The sequence below is a fragment of the Coregonus lavaretus genome (genome assembly GCF_964263955.1).
Source record: "Coregonus lavaretus genome assembly, contig: HAP1_SCAFFOLD_1035, whole genome shotgun sequence".
Lineage (NCBI taxonomy): Eukaryota > Metazoa > Chordata > Actinopteri > Salmoniformes > Salmonidae > Coregonus > Coregonus lavaretus.
This window is the reverse complement of record NW_028166796.1, coordinates 87,590-111,778: the sequence shown is the minus strand read 5'-3', so window position 1 is coordinate 111,778 and position 24,189 is coordinate 87,590. Positions and strand designations below refer to the sequence as shown.

The 24,189-nt window shown below is 48.0% G+C and overlaps 1 protein-coding gene across 3 annotated transcripts in view; it reads left to right on the top strand.

Annotated features, from left to right (window-relative positions):
* The first annotated feature begins 5,351 nt into the window (after positions 1-5,351).
* Positions 5,352-24,189, top strand: part of abcd1 (ATP-binding cassette, sub-family D (ALD), member 1) — a 47,410-nt gene continuing 28,572 nt past the window's right edge. The window contains exons 1-8 of one of the 3 annotated variants that reach the window (XM_084189556.1): positions 5,358-6,484; positions 6,716-6,945; positions 9,736-9,771; positions 9,861-10,007; positions 10,233-10,364; positions 11,739-11,919; positions 20,316-20,458; positions 22,272-22,443. In XM_084189556.1, the coding sequence (XP_084045682.1) occupies positions 6,085-6,484; positions 6,716-6,945; positions 9,736-9,771; positions 9,861-10,007; positions 10,233-10,364; positions 11,739-11,919; positions 20,316-20,458; positions 22,272-22,443 (1,441 nt within the window). In that variant the 5' untranslated portion in view covers positions 5,358-6,084. Of the gene's footprint in view, positions 6,485-6,715; positions 6,946-9,735; positions 9,772-9,824; positions 10,008-10,232; positions 10,365-11,738; positions 11,920-20,315; positions 20,459-22,271; positions 22,444-24,189 lie in introns of all 3 variants that reach the window. The other 2 variants (XM_084189555.1, XM_084189554.1) reach the window with 2 other exon arrangements.

Here is a 24,189-nt window from a genome sequence, read left to right as displayed (position 1 = left end):
AAAAAGTTATATTTTTATTTCATCAGACCAGAGGAAATTTCTCCAAAAAGTACGATCTTTGTCCCCATGTGCAGTTGCAAACCGTAGTCTGGCTTTTTTATGGCGGTTTTGGAGCAGTGGCTTCTTCCTTGCTGAGCGGCCTTTCAGGTTATGTCGATATAGGACTTGTTTTACTGTGGATATAGATACTTTTGTACCTGTTTCCTCCAGCATCTTCACAAGGTCCTTTGCTGTTGTTCTGGGATTGATTTGCACTTTTCGCACCAAAGTACGTTCTTCTCTAGGAGACAGAACACATCTCCTTCCTGAGCGGTATGACGGCTGCGTGGTCCCATGGTGTTTATACTTGCATACTATTGTTTGTACAGATGAATGCGGTACCTTCAGGCATTTGGAAATTGCTCCCAACGATGAACCAGACTTGTGGAGGTCTACAATTTCTTTTCTGAGGTCTTGGCTGATTTCTTTTGATTTTCCCATGATGTCAAGCAAAGAGGCACTGAGTTTGAAGGTAGGCCTTGAAATACATCCACAGGTACACCTCCAATTGACTCAAATGATGTCAATTAGCCTATCAAAAGCTTCTAAAGCCATGACATAATTTTCTGTAATTTTCCAAGCTGTTTAAAGGCACAGTCAACTTAGTGTATGTAAACTTCTGACCCACTGGAATTGTGATACAGTGAATTATAAGTGAAATAATCTGTCTGTAAACAATTGTTGGAAAAATTACTTGTGTCATGCACAAAGTAGATGTCCTAACCGACTTGCCAAAACTATAGTTTGTTAACAAGACATTTGTGGAGTGGTTGAAAAACGAGTTTTATTGACTCCAACCTAAGTGTATGTAAACGTCCGACTTCAACTGTAAATGATGTGAGACAAAACACAAATTAGTGGATTCTGCTATTTCAGCCACACCCGTTGCTGACAGGTGTATAAAATCGAGCACGCAACCATGCAATCTCCATAGACAAACATCGGCAGTAGAATGGCCTTTACTGCAGGGCTCAGTGACTTTCAACATGGCACCGTCACAGGATGCCACCTTTCCAACAAATCAGTTCATCTAATTTCTGCCCTGCTAGAGCTGCCCCTGTTATTGTGAAGTGGAAACGTCTAGGAGCAACAACGGCTCAGCCGCGAACTCGTAGGCCACACAAGCTCACAGAACGAGACCGCTGAGTGCTGAAGCGCGTAGCGCGTAAAAATCTTCTGTCCTCAGTTGCAACACTCACTACCGAGTTCCAAACTGCCTCTGGAAGCAACGTCAGCACAAGAACTGGTCGTCGGGAGCTTCATGAAATGGGTTTCCATGGCCGAGCAACCGCACACAAGCCTAAGATCACCATGCCCAATGCCAAGCGTCGGCTGGAGAGGTGTAAAGCTCGCCGCCATTGGACTCTGGAGCAGTGGAAACGCGTTCTCTGGAGTGATGAGTCACACTTCACCATCTGGCAGGCCGACGGACAAATCTGGGTTTGGCGATTGCCAGGAGAACGCTACCTGCCCGAATGCATAGTGCCAACTGTAAAGTTTGGTGGAGGAAGAATAATGGTCTGGGGCTGTTTCTCATGGTTCGGGCTAGGCCCCTTAGTTCCAGTGAAGGGAAATCTTAATACTACAGCATACAATGGCATTCTAGATGATTCTGTGCTTCCAACTTTGTGGCAACAGTTTGGGGAGAGCCCTTTCCTGTTTCCCTTGCACAAAGCAAGGTCCATACAGAAATGGTTTGTTGAGATCGGTGTGGAAGAACTTGACTGGCCTGCACAGAGCCCTGACCTCAACCCCATGAATTTGAACGCAGACTGCCAGACCTAATCGCCCAACATCAGTGCCCGACCTCACTAATGCTCTTGTGGCTGAATGGAAGCAAGTCCCCGCAGCAATGTTCCAACATCTAGTGGAAAGCCTTCCCAGAAGAGTGGAGGCTGTTATAGCAGCAAAGGGGGGGACCAACTCCATATTAATGCCTATGATTTTGGAATGAGATGTTGGATGAGCAGGTGTCCACAAACTGTTGGTCATTTAGTGGCGGCAGGTAGCTTAGTGGTTAAGAGCGTTGTGCCAGTAACCGAAAGGTCGCTGGTTCTAATCCCCGAGCCGACTAGGTGAAAAATCTGTCGATGTGCCCATTGAGCAAGACACTTAACACTAATTGCTCCTGTAAGTCGCTCTGGATAAGAGCGTCTGCTAAATGACTAAAATGTAGTGTACATGCCCACTCCACCCCTTTCTGTCACATGTAAATACATTATAATCATTTACTTCAATGTCTTTATCAGAAACAGAACCATTTAACCATGTTTCAGAGAGAACCAGAATGTCAGGAGTTGAGTAGACTGGCGAAGCTTCAAACGCTCAGCATATGAGGGCTGTGAATGATACGTGGTGTGGACTGACTGCGTCATGTGGTGCACTACCCTCAACAGTGTTTTGTCAGACCCTAGGGTAGTGGTCGGTGCTGTGTAGAGTTGAGCTGGGTCTGGTCTGGTAGAGCTGTGCTGTGATGGGCCGGGTCTGGACTGGTAGAGCTGTGCTGTGATGGGCCGGGTCTGGACTGACTGCATCATGTGATGCCCTAACATGTGGTCTGTTAGAGCGACCACTAGAGTATCTGGCCAATATAATGGATCATCTTTTACTGCACAGATTACTGGCTGGAGCAGTCCCATCCTCTCAGGTCCCCGGATCTGTGCAGTGCTGTGAGTGAATTTGAATGACTGAGGATTTTTTGTTTTTATAGGATGTTTTTCGGACGTTTGAGGAAGTTAAAAGTTATGTTTTTCCCTTTTCCATTCCCCCCTTTTTTGTTTTCTGCATCCAGTAGTGGGCGGCAGGTGGTAGTCCGCCCTAAAACACCACCGAAGAAGAACATCTGCACCAATCACTGAGGTAGATAAAGAACAGTGCCTATCAATCCATTATATTGAGGAGTTCGACACCGGGAAGGAAAGATAGCTGAGTTCGAATTAAGCAGTGCGTCAAGTAAATCTGGTGAAGACGAATGTTCTGAATGGACAACAGTAATATCGAAAACTGGAACAAACAGGAAATTGTCATAAATTGGAGTGGCGGATACATGTGTAAATGATAATGATAATGATGCGTTTCCTGAGTAAGGATGTTGATAATGATAATGATGCATTTCCTGAGGAAGGATGTATATGTGGGAAACCCGTCTGAGGTGTCAAATGGTGAAGGATGCACTGGGAAAAGCGGAGTCTGTCAGAGTGACCAGGTGTGGTCTGATTTTGATTCATTGTATTTCTGAAGAGCAGTGGAAGATTGCAGTGGGCCTCAAAAGAATCCGGACAAGATGTCATACAGGGGCAAGGACTCAGAAGATGTAGTGGGGCGTTTCGGACCTCCCCGGTGGCTACATTACAGGTGGAGATGGGGGATATGCCATTGCAGATTAGGAGACAGCAGCTGGCAATGAATTATTGGGTCGACCTACAGGGACATGGTGTGTCTCATCCTGCGAAAGGGATTTTACAGGCATGCTGGGAACATGAGTCGAAGACAGAACACGAGCTTGGGACTGTATGGAAGGGTGTTTGGTCCAACGGTAGTTATTCCTGTAAATCCACCATGGCTACTCCCGCCTCCAGTAGTTGATCTAGAAGTGTTGGTGAGAATACAGAAAGATAGGGAGGGTGTTGATACTGTGTATTTTGTGGCCATTTACACAGATGGTTCAAAAGATCCAAGGATAGGACATACTGGGTCAGCATTTGTAGTGCAGGAATGTGGGGTGGAAGTCAGGAAACGTATTACAGATCATCTGGCTGTATATACGGCAGAGCTGATGGCCATACTGTTGGCCTTGCAGTGGGCGGAGCTGATGGCCATACTATTGGCCTTGCAGTGGGTGGAGCTGATGGCCATACTGTTGGCCTTGCAGTGGGCGGAGCTGATGGCCATACTATTGGCCTTGCAGTGGGTGGAGCTGATGGCCATACTGTTGGCCTTGCAGTGGGTGGAGCTGGTGGCCATACTGTTGGCCTTGCAGTGGGCGGAGCTGATGGCCATACTGTTGGCTTTGCAGTGGGTGGAGCTGATGGCCATACTGTTGGCCTTGCAGTGGGTGGAGCTGGTGGCCATACTGTTGGCCTTGCAGTGGGCGGAGCTGATGGCCATACTGTTGGCCTTGCAGTGGGTGGAGCTGATGGCCATACTGTTGGCCTTGCAGTGGGTGGAGCTGATGGCCATACTGTTGGCCTTGCAGTGGGTGGAGCTGATGGCCATACTGTTGGCCTTGCAGTGGGTGGAGCTGATGGCCATACTGTTGGCCTTGCAGTGGGTGGAGCTGGTGGCCATACTGTTGGCCTTGCAGTGGGTGGAGCTGATGGCCATACTGTTGGCCTTGCAGTGCGTGGAGGAAGTTAAGCCAGACAGAGTAGTTATTTGTTCTGATTCATGTGCAGTGTTAATGAGTCTCCAGTCCTTTAGATCACGTAGCAGACAAGACCTGCTTTATGAGATGCTACAAACCCATGGCAGGATTAGACAGATGGGTATTCAGATGAGATTTACTTGGGTCCCAGCCCATGTGGGGGTGGAGAGGAACGAGGCAGTAGATGTACTGGCTAAACAAGCACTTAGTAGTGGGGATGTTGATGTTGTAGTTTCAATGAGCAAGGCAGACGCAAAAAGACTGGTATATACAGAGATGGTGTAGAGATGACAGGAGCAGTGGAATAGAGAGTCTAAGGGAAGGCATTTATTTAGACATTTTAGTCATTTAGCAGACGCTCTTATCCAGAGCGACTTACAGAAGCAATTAGGGTTAAGTGCCTTGCTTAAGGGCACATCGACAGATTTTTCACCTAGTTGGCTCGGGGATTAGAACCAGCGACCTTTGAGGTTACTGGTACAACGCTCTTAACCACTAAGCTACCTGCTGGGGAAAGTCAGGGAGGACAGCAGGAAGGGACAGAAGAGAGGAGGTTATTTTTACAAGATTAAGGGTGGGACACAGCCAATTGAATAAGACCTTAAATGTGATAGGAAAGCATCCAACAGGAAAGTGTGATTATTGCCAGGAAACAGAGACCGTGGAGCATGCATTGCTAAAGTGTGGGCAGTATCAGAGGGAAAGAGAGAGGATGAGATCTAGTATGAGGGAGAAGGGGATACAGGAAATTAGTTTAAAGAGTATATTGAGTAGAACGTCATTAGATATAGTCTCAAATATTTTGTTATCTTTTTTTAAGAGCAACGGGGCTGGCAGGTAGGATTTAGTTTCTCCCGGTCTCTGGCCCACACTCCAATACAGTAGGTGGCGGTAATGCACCATAACGTTGGATGCCAACCGCCGATAAACCCCACTGAAGAAGAAGACCATAGAAGAAGAAGAATCCATGTTGATAAATACTTTTTCCTCTGACGGAAGACGTTGTCAAAGATTACCAGAGCATTATGACTGTCGAAGTCGGGGGGTTAATTTTCAGAGGGTCACCTTCCTAGCTAGCTACTACTGCGAGCTTGCTGGACGGCTAGCCAGCCAGTGACATGGAAGTTTTGGGGGCAGGCAGAAAGTTTAATCTATAGTTAGCATGCTAGTTAAGTAGCTTAGCAGGTGTTTTTCTTGTCATGTCAGTGGGTATTGTTCGTCTGTAGATACCGCTCGTATAAATATACGGATAGTACATCTAGCTAGTTGTCACTGTACCAGCTATGTAGGAGAGAGCAGGTTCATCTCAATCACAGCTTGCTAGGTTCCTGGTTGTTAGCCGAAGTGCTAAAGTTAGCTAGCAGTAACACTGCGTATGCAATGGATTGTCTATCGACATTTCTGTTTCGCTTGAAAGAGGTTGGTTCATGGTTGCTTTAGCTGGCTAAGTTAGTGTTTATTGCATTTTGTTATACATGCAACGTTAATGTAAAATAGGTAACTATCATTGAATAGGCAGCGAGAAGCACCTTAAGTTGTTATAAAAAAGTTGCTAACTATATAAAGAGGTAATCGAGGGACTGTAACGTTAACAGGTGTTTCAGTTGGAGAACTCCGCTATATTTGGCCTCATTCTGAATGTGCATTCTGCCCTAAAACAGCTTAGCTAACCAGGTATCAAAATGTTGGTCATGTATGAAAAGCTTCCAGAGCAGCTCAAGAAAACCTCCCATGTCAGGAAAGCCGTTATCCTTCTCGTCGCTGCCTACGGAGTCAAGAAACTCTACCCCTACTTGTGGGCTAAACTCAGGAAGAAAGTTGGGTCCGGTACACCGCTCACAGTCCCCTTAAACTCTAACTGGGTGCTACCGGAAGGGTCCGAGAGAGAAAAACAAGGGAAGAAGAAGAGTAGTAAGTCTCCGGCTGTGAACCAGGAGTTTCTGAAGAGGCTAAGCCACCTGCTTCGTATCCTGTTCCCCCAGCTGTTCTGTAAGGAGTTGGGTCTGCTGGGGTTCCACTCCCTGGCTCTCATCTCCAGAACCTTCCTGTCCATCTACGTGGCCAGCCTGGACGGCATGATAGGTAGGTAGGAAAGACTTTGAATGTTGCCGTTTCGAATCACCAGGCCGGGGTAGATGAACTGGCAACCGGCAGGTGGCTGCTTTCAGATTCCAGGTACCGTACTCCTGCTGTTGTGCTCTTGAGCAAGGCACGTAACCTGTGTGTTTGTCTGGGGCTGTTGGGAGCAGAGCAAAAGTAGAATATCCATCTTTGCAGATTGGGGTGACTAATACATTTTCTGTTCTCCTACAGTGAAGACCATTGTGAAGAAGGACCCCCAGGCATTTGTGTGGGAGCTGACAAAATGGCTGTTGATTGCAGTTCCGGCCACCTTTGTGAACAGCATGATCCGTTACCTAGAGGGACAGCTGGCGTTGGCCTTCCGCACCCGCTTGGTAACCCACGCCTACAAGCTCTACTTCAGCGACCAGACATACTACCGTGTCAGCAACATGGACGGACGCCTCGCCAACCCAGACCAGGTGTGTGCAGGGGCTGGCTCTAGCCTTTTTGGGGGGTCCTAAGTAAGATTGGGTTGTTCTGAATGTGTTGTAACGTCATGTTGTACCATTTTTTTCACAGCGTGAAAATGTTCCCAGGCACTAATTGCATTCGCGTCTGTGTGGATGGCAGAGCTCATGCAGATTGTTTCTCTCACACCCCCTCGCCCTTAATTTAGCTAGCTAACTAGCATAATTGGCTGTAAACTGGTCGATATGGCTTGTTCTCAGAGGGGTGCAGTTTTAACTTGTTTGTATAGCTAGCTAGCTAACTAACAAACAAATATATGCACGGTCAATCGAAAACGTAGCACCCAAGTCTTTGCAATCGCAACAAAAAATATCTCTCCTCACATCAACCCTCAGCACTTTGACGAGCGAGTCTGGGTATTTATATGCTGACCCTCACGCCTCAACAAACATCGGATTCAAGTTCACCAACATTTGTTGGTGAACTTTCCAAAATGTCGACAAAACAAAACACGCTAGACAAGGTGGGATCTTTTTTTGTGTCGGTAAAATGATTTATGTGAGGAATGTCGGTGGAAATATTGATATAATAACCATCATATCGAAGTCAACTTGACACAATTAAATGTTGTGCGGCCCTCCCGCTACTACTCGGGAAAGCATGCAGTTTTATTAGACTACAGATGAAATAAATTATTAACTTTCACAAGGTGGTGAAAGTGAAAAGCTTGACGCTCCTTTCCAATAAAAATCGAGGGTCTTATTCTGGTGACCATTGATGCTTGGCTGCCATTTGACCATAAAAAAAATAATGTCCATAATCTCATGTAGGTAATAACTGCACTGTATCTGCAAGCTGTTGGCTAGAGCGCAGGTGCCAATACCACACTTGCTAAATAACGCAACATGTTTTGTGATTAAACCGTCAAGTGGAGTGGAAAATAATGGAAACCCATTTAACTGGTATTTTTGATATGTGCGAATCAAAGTCAATTTCATGGAAACCGCTCTGGTGGGAAAATGCGCATATTGTTTTTATACAGATTTTAGAATATTCACATGAAAATCTGACGCCAATTGGATGGAAACCTAGCTAGCGACTGACATAGCAAGAAAAAATGTTGACGCACAACCAAACAGCAAAATCACTAGCCTATTGTCAATCTACTGTAGTAAAAACGTCTATTCTTTTGGTCAGTTTGTCGAGAAAGAAATCGCCTGTTCCAAACAGACTCTGGGACAGTTGTGGGAGGAGAGATCCCAAATTCATACAACCAGTAGGCCTCGGCTACATAACAAATAAAACGTATTCAAAAGATAAGAACGTTTAGCTTAAAAAGTTGATAAAGTAGTATTTATTCACGTTATAAGCGCAAAAGGCAGTAGGTTACTCGTAAATGTATGTTCCATAATGCAATTACCAGGAAAACACCGTTGTCAAAGGGCACTGCACGTGAGAATGGTTTCATGTGACAGATTAAAATATCCATTCGAAATTTGGAAAGAGGCGATCAGATACGCTACTTTGAAGCAAGGTAAGACATGCTTCATATGTATTAAAACGTTCAGGTTTCAAACAAGTGTGTTTTCAAAAATGCATACTGCCTCCAGCTCATTACAAAGTGGTGCAATGCTGATTTAAGGCCGCCTTCCGTTGTCGTTTGATGCCACGTTCAAAACAACTCAGAACTCTCGGACTTCAGTGCGTTCAAGACATCCTGGGTGGAAAAAACCTCTGACTGGGATTTGTTTTGTTTTTAAACGGTCATCCAACTCGGAATTCCAACTCAGGCTTAGACTTTGTGACCTGAAGATCACTGACGTCATGATTTGACCCGGTATTTTTCAGAATTCAAGACAACTGGGACCTGCTGGGGGAAAAAAAGGAGCTCCAACTGGGAAAAGAGCTCCGTCTTTCTGAACTGAAGATCACTTGTATTTCTTCAGAGTTCCCAGTTGTCTTGAAAGCACCACAAGATGATGCAACAGCAGCTCTTGTGCTCTCTGACAGATTATCCACTCAAACGCTCTGAATCTGTATGCTGCAGGCCTGTGATAAATAAAATGCATAAGGAATATACTGTACACAAGCGCCAATTTGAATTCCACTAAATTATGTAAATTAACCTATAGACTGATAAGCATGACCAGTTTTTGATGTATTTCCATCCACTGGTATTTAACTCAATGAAGAGGATAAAAGGCAATGGGACATTTTCTTCTTCTCCTGGACAATTGGCCGGCACCAATTTTTTTATTTATCTGCTTTTCTAAATAAAATAAAAACTGCTATTACCGGCAAAACGAAAGCTCTGGGCACGTGTCCAGTCGGTATTCGGCCGTGATTACTACAAGTTTAGATTAGATTTAAAATTGTATGTTAAACATCACAGCATAGTTTTAAAGATTATATGGTGTTAGATAGCTGGCTAGACTATCTGAGAATTGGTAGCTGACATGGCTAATGGAGTGACTGACATAACAGAAAAAGAATTGCTGAAGCACAACCAGATATCGAACTTGCACCTTGTGTATTCTACTATTCAACAGTAAGTCGACACCCCGACTGAGTTCCTAAGCGACCGCATGTGGCTGTAGCCGGCCCTGCGTGTTTCTGCGCGTCTCGGTCCGTCCCTCTATCTCAAGGGGTTGAGTTCTAAACAAAAATACAAAATGTTCTGTTCTCTGCAAGATAATGAACAATGTCATATTCTTCTCTCCCAGTGTCTGACGGAGGACTTGGTGATGTTTGCTGGCTCTGTGGCCCACCTGTACTCCAACCTGAGTGTTTTTCTCCCCCAGTCTCTGACGGAGGACATGGTGATGTTTGCTGGCTCTGTGGCCCACCTGTACTCCAACCTGACACCAAGCTGTTTGTTTTTCTCCCCCAGTCTCTGACGGAGGACATCGTGATGTTTGCTGGCTCTGTGGCCCACCTGTACTCCAACCTGACCAAGCCTTGTCTGGATGTGGTGGTCACCTGTTATACCCTCCTCAGGACCGCAGAGTCTAAAGGAGCCAACACCACCTGGCCCTCCGTCATCGCCGGCGTGGTTGTGGCAATCACCGCCAAGGTTTATTTATTTGACTTTATTCAGCCTTGATACCTTTAAAAAAAACAAAATTAATAATTTGGTTTATTGGGATTTTTCATCATTTGTTGATAAAAAACAAAAAAACATAGCAGTTCAGTAGTACTGTGAATACCAACCTTGTGTTATTATGTTGTCTGTTTGGAGCACTTTGGTTGGGTTTTTGAAAAGTGTGTTGCAAAGAAAATGTATTTTATTATCACTAAGGTTCTGAGGATGTTCTCGCCACGGTTCGGTAAGCTGGTGGCGGAAGAAGCCAGGAGGAAAGGAGACCTGAGGTACATGCACTCACGCATTATCGCCAACTCTGAGGAGATCGCCTTCTACGGAGGACACAAGGTAAACATGACCGTTGACCGGTCTCACTGTCAGAATGACCCTGCTCAAAGTTCAGAGATATTATGGCGGTTCAAAGAAATGATAAGACTGATGTCTCTGCCTCTCATAGTGGCTCTGGGATTCTGCAGGCATAGTGTACCGCTTGAAGAAATAATGAAAGGACTCTTTGTCTGTCAGGCATTCCAGACATTGCATTGAGTAAAAACACTGTTTCATGATATGACTTTGTAATGTTCTCGCCTGTGTGGGGAAGAGAACTCTCGTTACAGCCGCAGTCAGGTGGTCAGACCAGAAGTCAGCCGCAGGCAGTCAGGTGGTCAGACCAGAAGTCAGGTGGTCAAACCCGAGGTCAGTCAGGCGGTCAGACCAGAAGTCAACCAGCAGCCACAGTCAGGCGGTCAGACCAGAAGTCAGCTAGCAGCCACAGTCAGGCGGTCAGACCAGAAGTCAGCTAGCAGCCACAGTCAGGTGGTCAGACCAGAAGTCAGCTAGCAGCCACAGTCAGGTGGTCAGACCAGAAGTCAGCTAGCAGCCACAGTCAGGCGGTCAGACCAGAAGTCAGCTAGCAGCCACAGTCAGGTGGTCAGACCAGAAGTCAGCTAGCAGACACTCTTGTCATGTGACCCAGTAGAAACAAAGTTCATGGAAAACTACTAGAGTGAACCTAATCTCCTGTGTGTGCTGTGTGCTTGCCTGTCTGTGTCCAGAGACTAAGCCTTCGTCCCAAATGACACCCTATTCCCTACATAGTGCACTACTTTAGACCAGAGCCCTATGGGCCCTCAAAAGTAGTGCACTAAATAGGAGCCATTTGGGACGCACGCTAAGGGTTTGTGGTGTCAGCCTGCGACCTGAACCTGGGGATCAAACCAGTGAAATGCTGCTGTTTTTAAACCCCTGTGTTTCAACACTCTTTAGTGCAGAGCTATGTTGGTTTGCAATCCTGACTCTTACCCACGCCATGCATCGACCCCATTAATTGGTCCTGTGTGACACATTACATTACATTGTAGTAATTTGACTTATCCAGAGCGACTTACAGGAGCAATTAGGGGTAAGTGCCTTGCTCAAGGGCACATCCACAGATTTGTTAACCTTGTCGGCTCGGGGATTCGAACCAGCGACCTTTTGGTTTGTTGCGCAATGCTCTTACCGCTAGCTACCTGTTGGTGAGAGAGTGGCGCTTGCAAAGCCAAGGTTGTGGGTTCAATTCCCTCAGGGATCCGATACCCATACTAAAAAAGAGTATGCACTCACTGAGCTGTACGTGGCTTTGGATGGAAGTGTCTGCTAAATTACAATATGTTATTATCTAGGCCTTATTATTTATATAATATTATATATGTTGATGTGATGTTGTCCTCCTGCCACTAGGTGGAAATGTCCCAGCTGCAGCGCTCCTACCGCTCCCTGTCGTCCCAGATCAACCTGATCCTGTTTAAGCGTCTATGGTACGTGATGCTAGAGCAGTTCCTGATGAAATACCTGTGGAGCGCCTCGGGACTCGTCATGGTGGCTGTACCTATCATCACCGCCACGGGGTTCTCCAAATACGGTAAGACCCGCCACAGGGTTCTCCAAATATGGTAAGACCCGCCACAGGGTTCTCCAAATATGGTAAGACCCGCCACAGGGTTCTCCAAATATGGTAAGACCCGCCACAGGGTTCTCCAAATATGGTAAGACCCGCCACAGGGTTCTCCAAATATGGTAAGACCCGCCACAGGGTTCTCCAAATATGGTAAGACCCGCTACAGGGTTCTCCAAATATGGTAAGACCCGCCACAGGGTTCTCCAAATATGGTAAGACCCGCCACAGGGTTCTCCAAATATGGTAAGACCCGCCACAGGGTTCTCCAAATATGGTAAGACCCGCCACAGGGTTCTCCAAATATGGTAAGACCCGCCACAGGGTTCTCCAAATATGGTAAGACCCGCCACAGGGTTCTCCAAATATGGTAAGACCCGCCACAGGGTTCTCCAAATATGGTAAGACCCGCCACAGGGTTCTCCAAATATGGTAAGACCCGCCACAGGGTTCTCCAAATATGGTAAGACCCGCCACAGGGTTCTCCAAATATGGTAAGACCCGCCACAGGGTTCTCCAAATATGGTAAGACCCGCCACAGGGTTCTCCAAATATGGTAAGACCCGCCACAGGGTTCTCCAAATATGGTAAGACCCGCCACAGGGTTCTCCAAATACGGTAAGACCCGCCACAGGGTTCTCCAAATACGGTAAGACCCGCCACAGGGTTCTCCAAATACGGTAAGACCCGCCACAGGGTTCTCCAAATACGGTAAGACCCGCCACAGGGTTCTCCAAATATGGTAAGACCCGCCACAGGGTTCTCCAAATACGGTAAGACCCGCCACAGGGTTCTCCAAATACGGTAAGACCCGCCACAGGGTTCTCCAAATACGGTAAGACCCGCCACAGGGTTCTCCAAATACGGTAAGACCCGCCACAGGGTTCTCCAAATACGGTAAGACCCGCCACAGGGTTCTCCAAATACGGTAAGACCCGCCACAGGGTTCTCCAAATACGGCAAGACCCGCCACAGGGTTCTCCAAATACGGCAAGACCCGCCACAGGGTTCTCCAAATACGGCAAGACCCGCCACAGGGTTCTCCAAATACGGCAAGACCCGCCACAGGGTTCTCCAAATACGGCAAGACCCGCCACAGGGTTCTCCAAATACGGCAAGACCCGCCACAGGGTTCTCCAAATATGGTAATGAGGCTGTTCCACTAGTGGTTTTATAACCTTGTATTTGAGTGGTCCTATGTTCTGACTCCCTGACCATCCACTCCTACAAAAATCGTCCGGCGGCTGGATCTAGTTGCCTTCCCGTGGCCTAAGGGAGGAACACCTTAGTCTGTGGTCCAGTGGAGGACTTGGGAGGATGGGCTCATTGTAATGGCTTGAATGGAATTAAGGGAACTGTATAAAACGCATGGTTTCCAATTTGTTTGATACCTTGCCGTCACAATCAACTGGTCCTCCGGTTTCTCGGCCTGCCAGCCTCCACTCCTACGTTCAGGCTTCGCAGACTACTAGTCACCTCAGGCTTCTCCTTCATTTCATTACACTGGTGTCATAAGTGGGATCCTCAGTATGTACTTCCTGTCTGATGTGTAGAGGCTGGGGGCGTGAGGTGGGTAGAGGCTGGGGGCGGGTAGAGGCTGGGGGCGTGAGGCGGGTAGAGGCTGGAGGCGTGAGGCGGGTAGAGGCTGGGGGCGTGAGGAGGGGGGTAGAGGCTGGGGGCGTGAGGAGGTGGCTGGGGGCGTGAGGTGGGTAGAGGCTGGGGGCGTGAGGAGGTGGCTGGGGGCGTGAGGTGGGTAGAGGCTGGGGGCGTGAGGTGGGTAGAGGCTGGGGGCGTGAGGTGGGTAGAGGCTGGGGGGCGTGAGGTGGGTAGAGGCTGGGGGCGTGAGGCGGGTAGAGGCTGGGGGCGTGAGGAGGTGGCTGGGGGCGTGAGGTGGTGGCTGGGGGCGTGAGGTGGTGGCTGGGGGCGTGAGGTGGGTAGAGGCTGGGGGCGTGAGGTGGGTAGAGGCTGGGGGCGTGAGGGGGGTAGAGGCTGGGGGCGTGAGGTGGGTAGAGGCTGAGGGCGTGAGGGGGGTAGAGGCTGGGGGGCGTGAGGGGGGTAGAGGCTGGGGGGCGTGAGGGGGGTAGAGGCTGGGGGCGTGGGGCGGGTAGAGGCTGGGGGCGGGTAGAGGCTGGGGGCGTGAGGCGGGTAGAGGCTGGGGGCGTGAGGCGGGTAGAGGCTGGGGGCGTGAGGCGGGTAGAGGCTGGGGGGCGTGAGGCGGGTAGAGGCTGGGGGCGTGAGGAGGTGGGTAGAGGTTGGGGGCGGGTAGAGGCTGGGGGCGTGAGGCGGGTAGAGGCTGAGGGCGTGAGGTGGGTAGAGGCTGAGGGCGTGAGGTGGGTAGAGGCTGAGGGCGTGAGGTGGGTCAGAAAGGTAGGTTTAGGCTATTTGCTCCATGTTGACTGTTGACTGAACTCACACACCTATGAGACGCACAAGCTATATATGGGAGTGTCTGTGCGCGCTCCTTAACGTGCCCTGATTGGGGAATCGTCGCGCTAACGTGGCTACTTCCAGATGCTGAGTGGGACTCGTCGAGCTAACGTGGCTACTTCCAGATGCTGAGTGGGACTCGTCGAGCTAACGTGGCTACTTCCAGATGCTGAGTGGGATTCCACTACCATGAGAAGTCTTTCCTTCGAACGGACCAGCAAAGTCTATGAAGACGAGACCATTTCTTTGCCGTCCAAGCCGATGGGTGCAAAGCGGCCTTGGGTGGAGCAGGGACCTCGTAGACCCATCCATGTAGCACCCAGCGACGCACCCGGGACAGGACAGGATCCTTCCAGGTCAGTGCTGCTCTCCTAGAAGCATGGAGAGGGGCATCAGCCAAAACCTCCAACAGCATCACTTCCCAGGGAGGAGGAGCATCAGCCAAAACCTCCAACAGCATCACTTCCCAGGGAGGAGGGGCATCAGCCAAAACCTCCAACAGCATCACTTCCCATGGAGAGGGGCATCAGCCAAAACCTCCAACAGCATCACTTCCCAGGGAGGAGGGGCATCAGCCAAAACCTCCAACAGCATCACTTCCCAGGGAAGAGGGGCATCAGCCAAAACCTCCAACAGCATCACTTCCCAGGGAGGAGGGGCATCAGCCAAAACCTCCAACAGCATCACTTCCCAGGGAGGAGGGGCATCAGCCAAAACCTCCAACAGCATCACTTCCCAGGGAGGAGGGGCATCAGCCAAAACCTCCAACAGCATCACTTCCCAGGGAGGAGGGGCATCAGCCAAAACCTCCAACAGCATCACTTCCCAGGGAGGAGGGGCATCAGCCAAAACCTCCAACAGCATCACTTCCCAGGGAGGAGGGGCATCAGCCAAAACCTCCAACAGCATCACTTCCCAGGGAGGAGGGGCATCAGCCAAAACCTCCAACAGCATCACTTCCCAGGGAGGAGGGGCATCAGCCAAAACCTCCAACAGCATCACTTCCCAGGGAGGAGGAGGTTCAGCCAAAACCTCCAACAGCATCACTTCCCAGGGAGGAGGGGCATCAGCCAAAACCTCCAACAGCATCACTTCCCAGGGAGGAGGGGCATCAGCCAAAACCTCCAACAGCATCACTTCCCAGGGAGGAGGAGGTTCAGCCAAAGGGATAGCGAGTGGCAGGTGACTCGGGGAATCCACATTAGCCATCAGCTGCTTCCCTGGACGATAGCGGCGCTCATCACTATGGGGCTCCCAATATCTGGATCCATCTGACCATCGAGGGAAAGAATCTGGGGCATGGGCTTCATATGACGAAGCAGGCCCAGCAAGGGCTTGTGGTCGGTTATGGACCTGACAAATTCTGATGGAACGTCTTGACAGCAAAAGGCTCCAACACTAGCTTTATCAGGCAGGAAGCAGTTGTACATGTTGAGAAGCAAACGAAACCGCTGGCGCTCAGACTTGTTCTGCCTCCTTAACTCTTCGGAGTCTGGAGCTTTTTTGGCCGTTTTTGGGTACCTTCAATTTTGCCCTGATATACTACATAAAGAAATGTTTACCAGACCAATGTTGGGTATCTTTTTTTTCAGCACAACCTCACCTATATGATCTGTTAGTAAGTTTTTCACTTTGACATACTATTTCAACACACTGGACCCAAACACACACAGAAAACACAAAGTCCGTTTAGAAAAAAGATGGTTTTTTTATTGTAAAACCCTCAAACATGGTGAACCAAGCATTTAAAAAGCTTCAAATTGAACCACAAGGTGCAAATATGAACATATAAAAGTATTTTGGTGATATATACAAGCAATAAATAACTATTTACAATAAAAAGTAGGTATAACCACTGGCGTTTTTCTTCTATTCTAACCCTAAACCTTTTTGTGCCACTCCTCAAAACAGTTTCTGTCCAAAATGAAAAAAAAAGCTTCAAATTGAACCACAAAGTGCAAATATGAACATATAAAAGTATTCTTGAGATATATACAAGCAATACACAACTATTTACAAAAAAAGTAGGTATAGCCACTGGCCTTTACCCTATTTGTGCCACTCTTCAAAACAGTTCCTGTCCACAATGACACAGAGAGCCACATCACAGGCCTTGCACTTCCATGGTGTGACAAACCTCTTCTTGTCAACTTGTTTACAGCGTTGACAAACCCTGCGGCCTGCTGTGGCTTTGTCTTTGGCCTCTGCAACATTGGCAATGGCCACAGAAACATGGCTGGTGCTTTTTTGAAGTGGAACCCCTGTCTGGGTCACTCCGCACAGCTGGGCCACAAGTTCTGCCACAAAGTTCTTGTGCGTCATGGGTGTGACCTGTTGGGTCGCACTGATGTCACAGTGCAGGATGTATGCATTTGTTGTTCCCATGTCCAAAAAATGCAGGAAGAGGGTACGGTACCAGCGAGCAGTTCTGCGATGGGTTGAGTAATACTGGAGAAGCTGGTCTGACAGGTCAACCCCTCCCATGTACTTATTGTAGGCCATGATGGGGGTAGGGCAGGGAATGTCTTTTGCTACCCAGCGTCCAGGTCCTTCCTTCACCTTCCTCTTGATTGTCTCGCCCGAAAACGCTGGGTGGATTGTGGAGCACACCGACACCTCCCGCGTATCCATCCACTTCACAAAGACCAGGCGATCCTCTCTGATCCATCTCACAGACCCCCTCTTCGATTTGCTGGTGAGGGCATTTTCTCTGCCACTAGGACACCCTTTTCTGTTGCTTCTGTAGGTCCCACAGGCTCCAAACTTCATACTTCCCAAACTCAGGAACAGTTTTGGGCTGGTGTAGAAATTGTCCATATAAATATGGTATCCTGTACCAAGATGTGATGGCTGAATGAGGTCCATAACAGCATCATATGAAAGTCCATGCACGCTGGGTGTGTGTGCTTTCCCAACATACACGTTGAAGTTTAGAGTGTAGCCATTGTTAGACTCTGCCAACACAAAGAGCTTGATCCCCCATTTGTTAGGCTTGTCCTTCATGTACTGGGTCATGCCAGTTTTGGCTTTTGTAGCCACCATCCTCTCGTCGACTGACAGTTCCTTCTTAGGATGGTAATGAGCCTGGCAGGCAGTGCGAATGTCGTCCATCAGAGGTTTGACCCTGAACAGTTTGTCATGCTGGGGTGTACCTTTGCGCTGGTCATTTATGACATCCTCCTCTGGATCACTTAGGTGGATGTTCCATGAGATGGACCGGAATCTGTCTCTTGGCATGACCTTCGCTGGCAATGAAACAGACAATATGTGGCTTTGTTTCCAGTAGTCCTGGATACTAGGCAGAGTCACCAATGAGGTGTAGATGAGGAGACCCAGAAATCTGTGCAGTTCCTCCACATCAACGTCAGTCCACTGATATTTGCTCCCCTTCTGCTGATTTCTTGCTGGCTGTTTGTTGGTGTTTCTGCAGATTGTCCTCATTGTATCTGCGGCGAAGTAGAGCAGGAAGAGGTCCTTTGGTGTGTGCCCTGAATGCAAATCCACCTGGGCTCCTGGTGGTCTGCGGGGCATGAACCTACTGGCTTGTGGGGCAGTGTCAGGATCAGTCTCTGTTTTCCATGGCTCAGAGCTCTGTTCTGGCTGTGCTGCTGACTGGGCTGGAGATCTTGACCTGGTCTTGGCCTGATCCTTCCTTCCACGCCCCCTCTGTGATGGCCTCCGTCGGCTTGTTGTGGGGGTGGGGGCTGTTGATGGCCCAGGCTGCTCGTCGTCGTCGTCGTCACTATACAAAACAGGTAAACGGATTCAAGATTATTCAAAGTTCAAGATGTTCATTGGCATTTGCACTACAGTGAAGTAGAATAGAATACTATAGTAAGATAAACGAAAGCAATAAAACAAATTCATTTTAGAAAAATGTTTGTCTTCTTACCTCACGTTTTCAGCAACAAAATCAGGGTCCTCGAAGTCATCCTGGCCACTCTCATTGTCTGACGACGAACTTTCCAAAGTTTCTTCATCGCTCATTTGGAATAACAAGTCGACGGCTTGTTCAACGTGAAGTGTGCGCCTCATATTGCTTCACAAAAACGATACTGCTGACAATAAAACTCTTGAAATACTAACAATTGAAATACTAACTCGTGAAAAACTCTCCAAAACTACTCATGAACTGAACTAATTCCTCTCGTTCGTTCTTTCGCAATGGCTAGTTGTCATGGGAATGAATGTTTATATACTCGTGTGCATCCTGAAGAACCGGGTTAGCACAAGCACACGTTTTTTTCCGTTCCTTTTTATCACAAAAGACGACAAAGTTATTATAATAAATGCAAAGCGCTCATAAAAGAGCGCATATTTTGACGCACTTTTTTCATGGAATTGAAATTATCATAACTTTGGTTTTAGTTGGTGTATTTACATGAAACAAACACTCAAAACGTAGCTTCGGGTCTCCATTTCTGCATGAAATCGACGGCAGCCCTCTGCGTCACTTGGTTTGGATGCTGCGCGGTCCTAAAGCCGGCCCGCGATTTGAACGCGCCGAAGCGTTCGCCGACTCGGAAGAGTTAATGGCCTTTACCTTACCCTGGGCCGGTCACACGCCATCCTCGTCAACATGGAACCCCCAGGAACTCAACACTGGGTGCAGCGAAAATGCGCTTCTCGCTCTGGGGTCGCAGCCCTGCTTCCACAAAGCGCCTCAGCCCTTTCCTCCAGCTGAGAGTTATGCTCTTCAAGGGTCCAGCCTGTAATCAGTATGTCATCCATCCAGATACGTCTGGACCGCTGCCCTGTGATGCCTGCTAGCAAGGTGTCCGTGTAGCGTTGAAAAATGGCCACCGCTGTGGACACTCCAAACTGGAGCCTTGTTACCCTGAAAAGCCCCCTGTGTGTGTGTGTGTGTGTGTGTGTGTGTCGATAGTCAGGGCTTCCCCTGCGTCACCATCCAAAGGTAGCTGCTGGTAGGCTTGTCTCATGTCCAGCTTTGTAAAAAGAATAAAAATAAATCGAACATACTCTAGCTATGTGTCCCCTCCGTTTTACAGTAGTGATAGATTTGCAGCATTAAACCTACAGCTGTTGGAATTATGGGCACCCCCCCACATCTGCAACAGGCTCTGATGTCCTCTCTGGACTCTGGGATCATCACTGTGTTTATATAATAATATAATATGCCATTTAGCAGACGCTTTTATCCAAAGCGACTTACAGTCATGCGTGCATACATTTTTTTGTGTATGGGTGGTCCCGGGGATCGAACCCACTACCCTTGGCGTTACAAGCGCCGTGCTCTACCAGCTGAGCTACAGAGGACCACACTGAGCTACAGAGGACCAGAGGACCAGAGGACCAGAGGACCAGGGGACCAGGGGACCAGGGGACCAGAGGACCAGGGGACCAGGGGACCAGAGGACCAGAGGACCAGAGGACCAGAGGACCAGAGGACCAGAGGACCAGAGGACCAGAGGACCAGAGGACCAGAGGACCAGAGGACCAGAGGACCAGAGGACCAGAGGACCAGAGGACCAGAGGACCAGAGGACCAGAGGACCAGAGGACCAGAGGACCAGGGGACCAGGGGACCAGGGGACCATCAGACTGAGGGTGTGAAGCTGTTGACCATGTCCCAGACGGAGAAGGAGCAGGCTTATAAATGTGTTATGTATGGGCTATGAAGTGCTTATGTATGGGCTATGAAGTGCTTATGTATGGGCTATGAAGTGCTTATGTATGGGCTATGAAGTGCTTATGTGCTCCTCTGTAGCTCATCTGGTAGAGCACGGCGCTTGTAACGCCAAGGGTCGTGGGTTCGATCCCCGGGACCACCCATACGTAAAAATGTATGCGCGCATGACTGCAAGTCGCTTTGGATAAAAGCGTCTGCTAAATGGCTTATTATTATTATTATGTATGGGCTATGAAGTGCTTATGTATGGGCTATGAAGTGCTTATGTATCCTATGTATGCCTTCAGACTCCGAGGACGTGAAGCAGTTGGCCATGAATTTGAAAGAGGAGGACCTAGTGAGTGAGAGGGCTCAGGCCTTTTCCACGGCTAGGAACCTCCTCAACTCAGCCGCCGACGCTGTCGAGAGAATCATGAGCTCTTACAAGGAGGTGAGGCTATAGAAACGACCCCTAACCCCTACTCCCTAACCCCTACTCCCTAACCCCTACTCCCTACTCCCTAACCCCTACTCCCTAACCCCTAGACCCTAACCCCTAACCCCTACACCCTAGACCCTAACCCCTAGACCCTAACCCCTACTCCCTAACCCCTACTCCCTAACCCCTACTCCCTAGACCCTAGACCCTAACCCCTATCCCCTAACCCCTACTCCCTACTCCCTACTCCCTAACCCCTCACTGTCAAGAGGTTAATGATTCCCTACAAGGAGGTGAGGCTCTCATATTTTCATTTATTTATCGCGTCCCAAATGTGACCCCATTCCCTTTCTAGTGCACTACTTTAGACCAGAGCCCTATGGGTTATAGTGCACTACTTTAGACCAGAGCCCTAGGGGGTTATAGTGCACTACTTTAGACCAGAGCCCTAGGGGTTATAGTGCACTACTTTAGACCAGAGCCCTATGGGTTATAGTGCACTACTTTAGACCAGAGCCCTATGGGTTATAGTGCACTACTTTAGACCAGAGCCCTATGGGTTATAGTGCACTACTTTAGACCAGAGCCCTCTGGGGATATAGTACACTACTTTAGACCAGAGCCCTATGGGGATATAGTGCACTACTTTAGACCAGAGCCCTATGGGGTTATAGTGCACTACTTTAGACCAGAGCCCTATGGGGTTATAGTGCACTACTTTAGACCAGAGCCCTAGGGGGATATAGTGCACTACTTTAGACCAGAGCCCTAGGGGTTATAGTGCACTACTTTAGACCAGAGCCCTATGGGGATATAGTGCACTACTTTAGACCAGAGCCCTATGGGTTATAGTGCACTACTTTAGACCAGAGCCCTATGGGGATATAGTGCACTACTTTAGACCAGAGCCCTATGGGTTATAGTGCACTACTTTAGACCAGAGCCCTATGGGTTATAGTGCACTACTATAGACCAGAGCCCTATGGGGATATAGTGCACTACTTTAGACCAGAGCCCTAGGGGTTATAGTGCACTACTTTAGACCAGAGCCCTATGGGTTATAGTGCACTACTTTAGACCAGAGCCCTATGGGGTTATAGTGCACTACTTTAGACCAGAGCCCTATGGGTTATAGTGCACTACTTTAGACCAGAGCCCTATGGGTTATAGTGCACTACTTTAGACCAGAGCCCTATGGGTTATAGTGCACTACTTTAGACCAGAGCCCTGTGGGTTATAGTGCACTACTTTAGACCAGAGCCCTATGGGTTATAGTGCACTACTTTAGACCAGAGCCCTATGGGTTATAGTGCACTACTTTAGACCAGAGCCCTATGGGTTATAGTGCACTACTTTAGACCAGAGCCCTATGGGTTATAGTGCACTACTTTAGACCAGAGCCCTGTGGGTTATAGTGCACTACTTTAGACCAGAGCCCTATGGGTTATAGTGCACTACTTTAGACCAGAGCCCTGTGGGTTATAGTGCACTACTTTAGACCAGAGCCCTATGGGTTATAGTGCACTACTTTAGACCAGAGCCCTATGGGGATATAGTGCACTACTTTAGACCAGAGCCCTATGGGGATATAGTGCACTACTTTAGACCAGAGCCCTAGGGGTTTATTTATTTAACACTCATTTTAGCAGGTAAGTCGACTGAGAACACATTCTCATTTACAGCAACGACCTGGGGAATAGTTACAGTGGTCAGAAGCGTGTCATTTGGGAGTCTTGCTCTATCATGATCTAATTGTATAATAAACGTTTTTTAATAAACGTTTCCACCTGCCCTGATTTACTGTATAACCTTTGACCCGGTCCAGGTGACTGAGCTGGCGGGGTACACGGCCCGTGTGCACGAGATGTTCTCCGTGTTCGAGGACGTGCGTGAGGGGGTGTTCCGTCGCTCTGCGGAGGGAGGAGAGGGGGAGACTGGGGGAGGAACACAGGTGGTGCAGCACGGCACCAGGGTGGAGGGACCAATCATGATACGAGGTAAACTGTCTGACAAGGAATTCAACCAATCACTAGGCTATATTTTTTAGACCAGTGGTATTCAGTCGGCGTCTAACTGCAGTTCTATTTTTCTTTTTGTACTTGGATTTCTTTATGTTTTTATAAAATTCAGATTACAGATTATTTTATGGGACAATATACAAACGTTTTTGAGAAGGATAATTAGAAATATACAATTTTATTGAGTAAATATATTTATTGGTTTCTTTTATTTTTTCTAACATGCTAGCTAGGTTTCCATCCAATTGGCGACAGATTTTCATGCGAAAATATTCTCAAATCTGCATGAAAATATGTGCATTTTCCCACCAGTGGTGTTTCTACCAAAAGGACTTGTTGCAGATTAAAAAAATCTGAGTGATGACGTAGTGCTTAAGTGTTCATGTACTGAATAAAAATGTAAAGTTCAATGTGTTTCCATCGCATTTTAAACTCTACCGATTTTTTTGTTTTGTCACAAACCGTTAAATAGCAAATGTGCCTTCTCTGGTCTTGGCACGTGCTCTCTCGCCGACAGCTCGCAGATACAGCAGGCTAGTCTACACGATGAGATTATTATGGATAAGAGCCAGCAATGTATTTGTGAAACGGCAGTCGAGCATCGATCATCATGTCACCAGAATAAGAACCTCGATATTTAATTGGAAAGGCTCATCAAACTCATCACCGTACACTTTCACCACCCTGTGAAGTTCATCGTAACTTATTTCATCTGTAGCCTAATAAACTGCATGGTTTCCCGAGTCGTACTGGAAGGACAGGACACCAAATCGTCGCGTGACTCCCAAGTTTACTTCGATATGATGGTTATTATACTGAACAAAAATATAAACGCAACATGCAACAATTTCAACGATTTTGCTGAGTTACATTTCAAATAAGGAAGTCAGTCAATTTAAATGAATTCATTAGGCCCTAATCTATGGATTTCACATGACTGGGAATACAGATATGCATCTAGGGGCGTGGATCAGAAAACCAGTCAGTATCTGGTGTGACAACCATTTGCCTCATGCAGCGTGACACATCTCCTTCGCATAGAGTTGATCAGGCTGTTGATTGTTCCCTGTGGAATGTTGTCCCACTCCTCTTCAATGGCTGTGCAAAGTTGCTGGATATTGGCGGGAACTGGAACACGCTGTCCTACACGTCTATCCAGAGCATCCCAAACATGCTCAATGGGTGACATGTCTGAGTATGCAGGCCTTGGAAGAACTGGGACATTTCCAGCTTCCAGGAATTGTGTCCAGATCCTTGCGACATGGGGCCGTGCATTATCATGCTGAAACATGATGTGATGGCGGCGGATGAATGGCACGACAATCAATGGGCCTCAGGATCTCGTCACGGTGTCTCTGTGCATTCAAATTGCTATCGATAAAATGCAATTGTGTTCATTGTCCGTAGCTTATGCCTGCCCATACCATAACCCCACCGCCACCATGGGGCACTCTGTTCACAACATTGACATCAGGAAACCACTCACCCACACATACTGTCAAATTCTGTAAAATGGTAGATAAATTAAATTCTCTGGTGGACATTCCTGCAGTCAGCCTCAACTTGAGACATCTGTGGCATTGTGTTATGTGACAAAACCGCAAAATTTGAGTGACCTTTTATTGTCCCCAGCACAAGGTGCACATGTGTAATGATCATGCTGTTTAATCAGCTTCTTGATATGCCACACCTGTCAGGTGGATGGATTATCTTGGCAAAAGAGAA